Below are 13,002 nucleotides of genomic sequence, written 5' to 3'. Positions count from 1 at the left end.
CTGCTCAGCTAACAAATTATGCATCCCGAGTTTTTCTTACTCAACACTGACCACTGAAATAGCACATCATGTACTCCTAGAGGGAGCCAAGTCAGAGAGCAAAAAAAGTGCTTGCTAAAATAATTTTCCCTTCTTTCCCAAAAGGGAAAAGTCGGCAGTGGTGACCAGCCCTGTATTGGGCTCACTAGTGAGACCTGTGGAAGTTGGTTCCTCTGAATCCAAATAAACTGTAGTCCCTTACAAAGCCTGCTGAGAAGACCAAAGGGGAAAGGCATTCCACTTGTTAAATGTTTATGACTTGAGCTTCGCAGCCAACTATAATAAGGGAGAGGGGAAGCTGTCTGCAGGCTGCACGCAGACTTAGCTCCTCGGATTCCATGCATGTGAAATAGAACACTGAGGCTAAACCCTTCAAGTTTACTAGGCAGTAGCTGGAGGGAGGTGGTAGTTGGGAATGAAAACTTGGAGCCGCTAATATTTGGGTCAGTGATTTGAAAGCAGCTCAAGTCAACAAAGAACTAAAACTCTCGCTCCCTTTTGTTCTAAGAACCACAATCCAGCAGAGGAAAGGTACAAACCTAATCTCTCTTATATCGCCTTTCACTTTGAACTAAGAATAAATATTTTTACTTTTTCCTCAAAGCTGAATGCTTACCCATTAAAATGCTGGTGGGAGGGATGACCATAAGCTAACCTTTCTTTGCTGGTCCTGCACTCCACTGACCATCTTCCTCCTGAGCCTCAATGACTACCCACCCGCTTTAGTTATTCCCCACTTTTCCTGGTGAACGTGGCTGGCACTCCTTTTACTACGATAACCACGTGATGTCTCAAGTTTATTATCTATCAGAATGTGCTTTATTATCAGAATGTGCTTTAAATTACTGTCGGGTTTTGGTTTTGAGTGCTAGTTAAATAGAAAGGGCAGGGAAGTCAATACATTTTAGTAAACTCCATGATGGAGTAAGTCTACTTGAAAAGATAAACCTATACACATATACCTGTATTCTCTACCCAATTCCCTGGCTAATTATGGCACAAATTAAGTAATGAGTTGGAGAGAAATCTTTTTTTGGCAAGAACTAACTCTTCAATCCTCTAAAATACAAGTCAAAGAAAAAATGAAGTTTAAGGCAAAAAGGTCTGACTGCCATGTAAATATGAACCAACAGGTTTACATGACAGTAAAGTTCTGGGTTCAAGTACCAGTTATGTTGCTAAGGGTCTGTCCTCTTGAGCTAACAAGCTTGGTGATCTGAGCCCCAGTTTTCCCAACTCTAAAATGGTAATAAGGATCCGACATTTTCCCCAAGATTTAAATGAGGATCAAGAACTATTTGTAAAATATGTGTTGAATCAGATGTGGATTAATATAAAATCTGATCGATGGTATATTTTGACCAAGGATCTCTTAATCAGTGGTAGCTATTATTATTACTAATTAAGTGCCTAATAACTGCTAGAACTTATTACATGAGGTCCTTTACCTTTACATTCATTTTCTATTTTAATCTTCATTTTAATTTCCCCAAGGGATATGCTATAATCTACCTGACAGAAAAAGCCTGATAAGAAACCGGGCTCAGAAAAGTCAAGAAACTTGCCCAAGGTCATAAAGTTAGTAATAAATGGCAAAACTATGAATCAAAACAAATCTGGATCTAAAGACCATGCTCTTTCCACTAGCCCCTTAGAATTAATCTGGCATTAACAGGAAATGAGGCACTCACAGCAGTAAATTTTCCAGATGACTACATTTTAACTTTAAATTTTTATGTAAATCTGTTTAGAGCACATTCATCCTCTTTTGCTTTAATTAACTAAGCAAAGCTGAAGGCTTTCTTCGACAACTCCGGATCGCGATTGTGGACATTCTGATGTGGGCGACAACGTGCCTACATCTACAAAGCTGTGTACCCTGGTGCTCGGCAGCCCCGGCACCGCAGGTTCCTGTTCCTCTCTCCCTGCTGAGGCTAAGCTGTCTGGCTGCAGCACTGGCAGTACCTCTCCCAACAACCCGACCCAGTTCCTCTGTGGCCAGGCAGAAAATCGGGTAACTCATGGGGTACCAACAAATCTAAGTCAACATGGCCCTGGGATAAGAGCCGCAAGGTGGCTCCTAGTACGTCCATCACATAATCTAGTTCTGCTATTTGCCTCTTTGCTTCACTTTTGGGACTATAGTTGTGACCTGTTGAGATGCTGTCCCTAAAGACTGACCTCCAGGTAAGTGTGAAACCCAACAGGACCCCATGGGGTCCCCCAGACACAAAATCCTTTTCCCATCTCTCATTTCTTGTTTATAGGAAAAAGATGTCAGCCTTCTGGACCTTCCCTGAGTTCCAAAGGGCAGATTCAAACAGTTACTAATTAGGGGAGTGAGGGAATGCAGAAAGAAACAATAGGGAAGCCCAGGGGAGGTGGGGGAGGCCTGGTCCTGGTGCCCCCTTGGGGGGAATGTGCATAACAACTTGATACAAATCTCTGAATTCTACTGGAACTAGGACCCTCACCCAGGTGGAGGATGGTAACTTCAGGCTGAGCATAAGCACATGGACACCAGACTGGTTGGAACCAGAAGGCTGATGACTGAGACTCCTGGACCACCACCCTGTTACCTCCCCATCAACCAATGAGAGGAGGGTTACACACCCTGCAGCCCTCCCCCCAAATTTTGCCTATAAAAACTTCTTGCCTGAAACCCATCAGGGTGCTTGGGTTTTTTGAGCATTATCTGCCCCAGAGCATTATTGTCTGGTGCTCTACAATAAATGCTGCACTTTCTTTCACCACAACCCAATGTTAGTACATTGATTTATTGCACACAGGCAAGTCTGGTTCGGTAACAAATGGTATCTTAATAAACTAACATAGCATCTTGTTTCACAATATTACCTGATTTGAGATTTTCACCTACTGAATCTCATCTTACTGTTTTGAAAATGGAATCACAGTACTAAAATACGTAAGTTCTAAAACCCACTGTGGAACAAACAAACCCTTCAGGAGATTTATATATTTGTATTTAGTTGCATGATGCCCGAAACACAACAGGTAGTAAACACTCTCACTAAACAATAATGATGGTAACCATAGTCTTAAACTATAAACTGGATAGTGGTGGCTTCATTCAAGAATGTATTCAAGGGGGTAGGGTGTAGCTCAAGTGGTGGAGCGCATGCTTAGCCTGCTCAAGGTCCTGGGTTCATTCCCCAGTAGTTTCTCTAAAAATAAATGAATGAATAAACCTAATTACCCCCTCAAGAAAAAAGACAATTAAAAAAAATTTTTTAAAAGAATGCCTTCAATAAAGGCTTTCCTTAGCCTGCATGCAATCTCTTCCAAATACCCCATCGTTCATCCTCTCCCTAGACCAGTAGGAGGGATGGATAAACACCCCTTTGCACAGCAAGCTAGCACATAGCACTTAGTTGCTTACAAGTGTGTCTCCCTCTCCCCATCAGACAAAATGTAAACTTCCTTTTGCACTCTACTCCCAGAGCCTTGCACAGCCCCTTCCAAATAGCATGTGCCTCAGAATATACATCCTTTCCTTCCTTCATCTTTTAAGTGTTCAATGGTATCTAAATGTTCTGTCTTTTGTACCACCACCAGCCCTCGCCTACTGGTCCCTGGGAAGGACAATAAAGCACTCTCTTCCGTAAGACTGCTAAAAATATCTGTGCTAAGCAGTGTCATAAAAGACAGAATCCCTATTTTAAAAAGAAGGTCACAATAAGGTTCCTAGGGAAAATTAATGCTCATTTTCTCATATACCATTGACGAATGCCTGCTTTTAGCATACAGTGTTAACATAATAAAAAAACAATTCACTCTCACCTTAATAGTAAAACAGACATGTAATCTAAGTTGTAGAATTTAATTTGTACATTTTAACTAAATTGATCATTCTTACCTTATTGAAACTGATGTGCCCTATTGGTATCGAGACAGCACAGTATCAAGACTTGAGGTTTCTGTTCCTCTTGATTTCAGACCCTTACACTTCATCAGAAATTACTAAAACACACTGTCCCACATTCAAGAAGCCCTAAGCAGCTCATCACTTCATATCTAGTGCCACCAGTCTGTTGTGCACCATCAATATTATTAATGGAAATTCTTCTATAGTAAAGTATTTTCCCAATACCTCTTAACTTTGGATTTTTTCCAGTTGGCTTTCTTGATCCCCAAATCCACATATGATTCAGTGAGTTCTATATTTAATTCTCCTTCTGAGCCACTTGGAAGTATTTCTAGTTTTGCAGCAGATTCATAGAGAGAAATTTCGTCTTTTAGTTCTGTTAATTCTTCCTAAAACACAAAATTATTGAAAGTTATTTTCATTATTTTTTATAAGAAAGAATTAGTCACTCTATCTATTCTTAAAAATTCATTTTAATGATCAGTAGAAGGCAGAAACTCTTCTTCACATACCTTTTTAGCACACATTAAAAATATAAAGGCCAGCACATAGAGGTTTCGAGTGAACTGAATGAACAAGTGAATGAGAAAGCGGCCGTCGGCAGTCTCTCGCACACCGCCCTCCCTTACACATGTCCTCCGTGACCAGCACCCCTTGAGCCGAGAAGCTGGTGGAGCACATTTTGGTTTACTAAAGCAGAGGACTGAGTAGGCTGGCTTGCTAAGAAAGTGCTGCACTTCTGTCTGCCAGCGATGAAGAGGCAAAATACCTCTTTCCAGTGGAGGTGATACTGGAAGTCTTCCTCCGACAGAAAACGTAGGCGGTGCTGGAGGAGGATGTGAGAGAAACGCAGCTAAACCGCAGGTTTCCCGCACCTGTTGATCTCAGGTGCAGGAGGGGGCGGGGCCCTGGCTCTGCAGTTAGACCGGCCTGGGCTTGACCACCCAGCTGTGTGGGTGAGGCTGCGAACAACTCCCAGGGCTTGGAGATGGTCTGGCCACCTCTTTTATACAGGGAAATCCAACGCTCAGCGAGGCGAGGTGACCGCCACCTAGCTGAGTGACCCCGAGTCTCTTCCACGGGGCAGCACTCACTTGCAGAGCCGTGTTCATGTTCTCGCTCACAGCATGAGCCTTTCGCGCCTGCTGCAGCTGGAGCCGGAGCTGAGCCACCTCCTGTGCTGAGCCTACGGGAGAAAGAACCACAGACAACGCCAAACATGAAGGAACAAAGTGCCGATCGTGGACAGAAGAACTTGAGTCAACTGAGGTGACAGGAGTTCTGCTTTATGACCTTTTAACTACCATTTTAGGAGCACAAAAGTATAGCCAGTGGGCCCAGAAGGCATAGGTCTGGTGCAGACATTTCCAGGATTTAGTGCGGCTCCCCACAGACCCCTGGGAGGTTGAAGACATGGGCTACTGTGACCTTGCTACGAATCCAATTAGCCACGTCTACAGACCTTAACACTCCACAAGTCCTTTAATAGGAACAGAACATTCCAGCTCACAGAAAGCCAAAGCAAAAATTCTTTGGAACCCATTTCTACACTCTAACAAGAAAACTACATCTTGCGGCCTTTAGCTTTTGTTCTAAAGGCTTTTATTTCCACCACTCTCACCTCCACATGTGAAAGCAGCATATTAGCACTGTGCTTCTGAAACCTAGTATTTTAAATGGTTAAAAGGTTCCCATTTAAAAGGGACTTTACTGGGTTTCCTCAAAAGAAAATGAGCATCTGGGAAATGGTTAAGCAAAATAATGATGGCATATTATGCAACTAAAGAAAATCATATTTTCAAAGCCTTTAATGGCAAGGAAAAAGGCTCAGTAAGTAATGCCATGTGGAACAAAAGGATACAGATCTGAACAGAGTGGGCACCTAAATGGAGCAGGATACAAATTTTGCTTCCACCAAAATACACACACACATGCACACACACACACACATTTACACAGTTTTTTCAACTTTTGAATAACCCAGTCTTACACACGCTGTACCCAATAGTCTGAACTGACTTCATATGCCAAGGTCTGACTTTCACGTATCAGGTGACGATTAGCCATTGAGCTGTTTGTTTTCAGTGAGGGCTACTCACCAACAAACCAGGCAGTTTTGTCGGTATTATAGTGTTTGTATAAACATTTAAGTCTTTTATTGCCTTTTACTCCAATGTCATCTTATTAAGTAAGAAGTAAAAGTACTGTTGAAACTGACAGGAAGCATATGTCTCACACTTCACACTTAACACTACGGAGACCACACAAGAAACCTTAAGCATGACAAGGAGGTGGCTCACTGGCTTCAGCTGACCAGGTAAGTGGCTATTCCACTGTGAGAGGAAAAGAAAAATTAAAGAAGCTATACAAAAGGACAGAACTCTATGATCAAAGATCAAGTGTAAAAGGCAAAATATAATGGGATTTCACCATCATTTTCAACTTTCAGGGAGAGAACTTTATAATACATGTTTTATTGTTCACTTTTAGCACATTCAGCTTGGACTTGTATTCACAAATGCACCATGTACAGAAGCAGGGAACTGTCTATATGTATGTGTTCATTTCACTTGAAGGAAATACATGATTAAAAAAATATTTGCCACTGATTATCTTTCCTGTCTTTTCTGGATTTATATGGTAATTCAAAAATCCTACCATGTTCTCTCTGCAGACACTAGCCTTCTGGGGAGCCACCGCCCACCCGGACACCCACCTGAGTGCAACAAGTTGGCACACTGCTTCTGACTCTCCTCCAGGCTTCTGGTCAACCTGTTAATGATCTCAGTCTTTTCTAATTTGGTTGCTTCTTGATTCCTCTCCAGTTGTTTAACCTGTTCTTTCAAATGACAGCAAATGTCCTCCTACATAGAAAAAGTATTCAAGAAGTCATTTTCATGATCAGTTATTAAATATGAAGCTAACAAATATGATTTTACATAATTGGATTTTAAATCCAATATAAAACCATCACATGGCAGGATCGCCTCTTTTATAAGGTCAAGTACACAGGACTGTGAGTCAGAAGAACAAACTTACATGACCAAGCCATCAAGTTCTCAGTATGCTTTTTCTTTTGTAATTATGCTAACAAAGGTTGAATTTGAATTTGATGGTTTCTAAAGTCCCTTTCTGCTCTATATTCACAAGACACTGTTATTCTAAAATTAGATTTTATTCAAGCCAAAGGACATGTATTACATCCCTATTTGCATTTTACACTCTCAGTATGAATGTATGTATTCAAATTTAAGCACCACTTTGAACCATAAGATTTGTATCCCAAGACAGCAAAGATGCAGGCAAATACCTGGAAACTCACTCTACTCAGAAGAGCCAAAAACTCATTCTATTCTGAGCAGCCAAAAATCATCTCTCCCTCTTCTGAACTTCTCTTAAACTTGATCTGCTTCTCTCCTATGTTTTTCCCCCTACCTTTTACATGTCATTTCTCTTAATAGTCTCTCTGAAGGTGCCTTATACATAGTGCTACAAAAAACACTTGAAAAATAAATGACAAAGATAAACAGGATAAATGTGTGTGTGTGTGTGTGTGTAATTGCATGGGAATTTACAGAAAACTTAAGGCATGCGTATGATATATTCACATGTCTACAAAAAGAGAATGTGTTTGGAAGTAATGAGCCACGGGAATTCCAAGCTCAGGTAGAAGAAATCATCACCTCCCCTTCAAAAAAGGCTGCACAGGCTGAATTCCAGACCAACAGCACAGCATGAGAGAGGCAGAGAAGTAAATTAAGGTAACTGGTTGAAGTTACCTGGAAAAGCCTGAAGAAAATAAGTAGTAAGAGGAATATCAAGAAAGGACTCTGAAGCATAGAGGGCATTTGAGGCCTGATTTATAGCATAATCTAAAGCCCAACAATGCCTCAGGGGTACAAATAGAAGGTACACCTCAGGAGGATACTAGCATATCCTTAAGTGGAGGAAAGGGACTCTGAAGTCTCCTATTTTAGCTTAAAAATTTATGTGGATTTTGTATTCTATTTCATAACACAGCCATGTTTGCTTTAAAGTTTTTCTACCAAATTTTTGAGCAAAATGAAGCTTCTGGAAACTGGTCCATGTTTATTCAACAGTGCAAACCTCTTGGCACACGGCTGCTGATTCCCAGGCCAGCTTGAAAAGCATAGTTCTAAAGCACCCAAGTAACATGGCAAGCACAGCAAACGAGCTAATGGTAATGACGGTGTGAGCATGTGTGCATGGAGGTGGGGAGACAGCTTACATTTATGTGCTGGGGAGGTCACAACAGCTTTTACAGGAGCCTGAGAACTGGCCAAAAAAAGTTCCAGAAAAGATAGCTATGAAGGTCATTATAAAGAAAAGGCAGACTGTGGCCATAATTTGTCTATATGCAACTGTCAATTACACTATGCTGTGTCCTGGTGACAAGTTCAAGCAAACAGATTATACTCATAAAACTATGCAGTTTTTATACCAAGAAACAAAACAAAATAAATGGTTCCAACTTTTCCACGATTAGCTTGAGTGAGAACACTCAGTTCAAGACCGATAAAGGCAGGCATCTTTTAAGACTAAATGAGACAAGTGCAGTGATAGAACAGGTGAGTCCACAAGAGCAAGTAGAAATGAATAGACCCCGAGTGCACAGAAAAATGAGGATTAGGCCACATGTGCACACAGAGGTCTGTGGGAGTCTCTTAGCCAACTGGAAGTACTTCAATACATTTTTTAAAAATTTAGAAAATTGATCTGGTGAAAGTCTTATCATAGAAACCAAAGTCTCTGACTTCACCAAAAGCTGAAGATTTCAAGAAGACCAGAATGAAGAAAGGTTTTATACCTTCAAGGAGATAATCAGAGATCTTCACCTGATACTCATATGAATGGGAGGAAGTAGAAGACAGTTTGGACAGATAACCAGAGATCTTACACTATGACACGTCTATGAGTGGGAGAGACAGTTGAGAGGAGAGAGCTTAGAAGACAGTCTGTAGTGAGAGAGTTCTGTCGGTGAAGGAACACCGTGAGCTCCAAGAAGCTCATTTCTTCTCATCTTCTCTATTACACTAAAAAACTTCAGAAGAACTCAACCAAAGTAACAAGAACCGCTATATGCTGAGGATGTGTACAGTCCTTTCTACCAGAAAAGCTGATGGCTTTAAGGAAAACACTAAATTAAAAATATAATTTTACAAGCCATGTATTTCTCAAAATATTAGTTACACAGAAACTTTTTTTAAAAAATTATAACAGATTGCTACTCCTCCCATCACATGGAATTAGACAGCCCCTGTGTTGAGTTCTGTCTTTCAAAATATAATTAAGTCTACATAAAACCTGTTTACATCCTGATGTTTAGCTGTTTTTCAGTAAAAGTTTGCTGAACAAATGAAGTAATAGGATTAGTTTCCAACTGTAGTCCTTTTCTTCCAAGAACAAGTTGTTCACAAAGAAGTGATTTTTTTCAACTTTTTGCAAGGGGAGTCCTGAATCTCTTGGAAAATCTGAATAAGCTCATGCGTCTTCTCACAAAAACTGCATACACAGGGGCTGGGAGGAGGGTGTCAATAGAGGGAAAGTGCTTAATGTGTAAGAGATTTTATTTTGGGTGATGGAAATGTTTTGGAACTAGATAGAAGAGGAACTAGATTGTGAATTTCACCTCAGTAAATTAAATAAATAATGGAATGCACCCCGCCCCCCCAAAAAAGCTGCATATACTGACACCCTATAGAAAATCACACCCACAATTTCAGAGGACTCATCACCTCCTGGGGGCCGAGTCGTGGACTGCCTTAGGAGATGTGAGGTGAAGAATCTCTGTAACTAGCCAAACTTACAACATGTGAACATCTACTCTGCTAACACGGTCAAGTACATAGCTACACAGTTGTGCGTGACTAACAAGAGAGCCACTCAGAATCCAGACAATAGCAAACTTATTTGAGTTCATCTGCTAAATTACCCAGTTATTTGTACCTTACTACTCTTCTCCAGGATTTGCTTTATGTTTGTCAACTGCTGAGCGGGGAGGAACAGGAAAAGGTTTATCTGAAAGGGAAATATTTTGCTCCTCTTCAGTAACTTTTACAAAGAAAAAGAGGGCAAAGGGCAAAATGCAGTATGTATGTATGGTTACCAGTTATTGTAAGAAAATCTAAATCAACCATCTCTGGGGAGAACACACCCATGCATTTTTCTGATTATAGGCAGGCATCTCCCTAGCTCCTGGTTGATCTTTACAGCACCTCTCCCAGCAGGAATCTCACTTTGGATTCTGAGGTAATACAGATTGACCTTTGGAGTTCGGGGTTTTTGAGCATGACCCACCCATTCTCCACGTATGGCTTCTACAATAAATGCTGCACTTCCCTTCACCACAAAAAAAAAAAAAAAACAGATTGACCTTTTATTTAAAAAACTGCTAATAAGTTTATACTTTATAGCACAGGGAACTATATTCAATATTTGTAGTAACTTATAGTTTAAAAGAATATGAAAATGAATATATGCTTGTTCCTATATGGCTGAAGTATTGTGCTGTACACCAGAAATTGACAACATTGTAAACTGACTGTACTTCAATACAAATATATTAAAAAAAAAAAAAGAAATTAAAAAATAAAGGCTCCCTCCCCCCAAAAAACAACAGCTGATAGCAAACTGACAGCACAAAAGAGATACCAGAAGAAACATTCCCAGAAAGAAAAGACTGTAGGTACTCTGGAATCACCACTTTGCAAAGCAGTTATGCAATTATATGCAGAAGCTAACATCAATGCTCTGCTCTGCTCTGTTTTAAAAAAAAAAAAACAAAAAAAAACTCAGAGTATAACAATGGAAAAGACCTTAATCAACACCTTCAATTTATGGTTCAGGAGTCTGAAGCCCACTCAGCACAGAATTAAGACTTAGTTCTGTGTTCTAGTCTAGGATTCTTCTATTGAGGGGGCTGGGGAGGAGAGAAAGAGAATGGAGTGGGCACAGGGGTCTTGAACAGATGAAGAACTGCTCCCAGCCCTCCCCTGTGTAATGGTGCCTAAGTCAGCAGAGAATGGGGAGAACTCAACCCTGCATGGAAAAGCCCCCAGGCTTCACCCCTCCCATCATGCAAGCCTCCTTTCTCTCCACAGCCAACTTTCATGCTGCTACCCAAACACAGCCAAGGTTAACAAAACCATAGCTCAAATTCCATTTGTTTCAATATTATATAAAGTAGAGTTTTCAATAATTTGTCACAGCTCCTGTCTTTCCCCATTCCTATATATTCTTCGCACTGATCAAATTCACAATATTTCTCTATATAAAAAGAATAAAAAGCCAGATAGGAAAATAAATCTAATAAAAACACATACAAAAGTAAAATAAAATGAAATGGTATACAAATAATTATTATTGCCAGTCATGCCATCTAATATAGCTCTACCTAAATCATGGAAACATTTAGAGTCAGCTGTATAAATAAGAAATAACAATCAGGGTGACTTTTCAGTGTGGTAGCATTTTCCATACCCTCACATCTTATTTTTCTTCTCTTTTTTCCCTGGGTTACATAAATTCTGAAATTACATTAAGAAAAATGATCTCTGAAATTTTATTCATTCAAATGATTACCTGGGGCTTTGGAGCACAAGCAAACCCATCACCTGACTCACCCTCAGCCCACAACATTTTATTCCCTTTGGGGCAAAGATCACAGAAACTGCGAAATATGCTCAAGTTTCATATCTAACTAACTTTCGATCAGACTCTCTTCCCTATTTTATTTATTATACTATTCTCAAAATCAACTCCCAAGAATCATTTCTAGACAATCTTTATTGACAGGTTAATAACCAAACTCTGGGAGACCCAAGAAGGGCTTTCTACTGGTGAAGCTCCCAGGACAGCCTCTCAAGTCCAGGCTGGCTCCCAGACCACTCATTCCCTTCCATCTGAATTGTCCTAGGACACACGAGCAATATGCATAAGATAAATACTTTACAAGTAAAGAACTAGCAACGTGAGAACCGAGAAGGCACTAACCAACCCGACAAGAGGAAAGATTTCCAAAATTCTGCCTTCTGGGGATGTTCACAGATAAACCTCTTTGGGCTTTTACATTTACTCACACTTGAACACCTACTGCAAACATCCACAATTTCCACAGGGCGAACCACAAAATGTCAGTTATAAAAAATAACCAGCTTTACTTGTTTATAAGAGTGGCTCATGTGAAATCATCCCAACCTGTTCTTTAAGTGCAGTAACTGTGGCATCCAACTTCCTTTGTAAGGACGACACCTGCTCTTCGTACTTCTTCGTGAGGCCCGTAACGATGCTCTCGTGCTGCTCTCTGGCGCGCTGAAGTGACTCCGAATGGCGGAGGTCCAGCAGCTGCTGCTTCAGGCTGTCCAGAGCCATTTCGGTTGTTCTGCACTTCTTCACCATCTAGTAAATGCACACAAGATGCTAATGTTTACAGGACTCTGAGTTTTGACTCTAAAAACCAACCATGCTTAAATAGGAGTAAAGAAAAGGTCTCCCCATCAGGGCTCTAGTTCCTCAAGATTTCCCTAGCTGGGACCTACAAGGCCCATGGTTGCTAGAAACACTTCACGGAGAAAAAAGTCTGTAGTTATTCAAGGAGAGTGCAAGATGATTTTGTGCAACGTGATGGCACTGTGGGTACCACAGTGTGGGTACCAGGCTAGGAACCCGCTGCTACTACACCGGTCCCAGTGCTGTTTGCACCGTTCTCTGGAAATCCAATTGTTAGGTCATAGGAAAATGACAACTATTTCGTTAAAGACTGATGAAACCTATGAATAGTCATTTACTAAAAATAGTTTTGAAAGCTATAACGGTAGTCGTTGCAAAGTAACAGTGTGGTAGGTTAAATAATGGCTCCCAAAAGACGCCCACGTCCCAATCCCCGAAACCCGTGAATCTGTTGTGTTGCATGGCAAGGGAAAAGTAATGTTGTGGCCAAATTAAAATTGCTAATCAGATGACCTTAAAATAAGGAGATTATCCTGGATTACCAAGCAGACCCAATCCAGAAGGGTCCTTAAATGAGGAAAACTGAGGCAGAAAAGTCAGAACCAGTG

General features: G+C 40.7%; 1 protein-coding gene across 5 annotated transcripts in view; it reads right to left on the bottom strand.

The window, feature by feature from the left end:
* CEP152 (centrosomal protein 152) overlaps nucleotides 1-13,002 on the bottom strand; it is an 86,079-nt gene that overhangs the window by 50,217 nt on the left and 22,860 nt on the right. For all 5 annotated transcript variants that reach the window (XM_031453093.2, XM_010998608.3, XM_064485621.1 and 2 more), the window contains exons 9-12: nucleotides 12,143-12,343; nucleotides 6,642-6,789; nucleotides 5,020-5,111; nucleotides 4,151-4,314 (exon numbers count right to left, since the gene is read on the bottom strand). In XM_031453093.2, the coding sequence (XP_031308953.2) occupies nucleotides 4,151-4,314; nucleotides 5,020-5,111; nucleotides 6,642-6,789; nucleotides 12,143-12,343 (605 nt within the window). The remainder of the gene's footprint in view (nucleotides 1-4,150; nucleotides 4,315-5,019; nucleotides 5,112-6,641; nucleotides 6,790-12,142; nucleotides 12,344-13,002) is intronic.

The sequence above is a fragment of the Camelus dromedarius genome, chromosome 5 (genome assembly GCF_036321535.1).
Source record: "Camelus dromedarius isolate mCamDro1 chromosome 5, mCamDro1.pat, whole genome shotgun sequence".
Classification (NCBI taxonomy): Eukaryota; Metazoa; Chordata; class Mammalia; order Artiodactyla; family Camelidae; genus Camelus; species Camelus dromedarius.
This window is presented reverse-complemented; position numbering and strand designations above follow the sequence as displayed.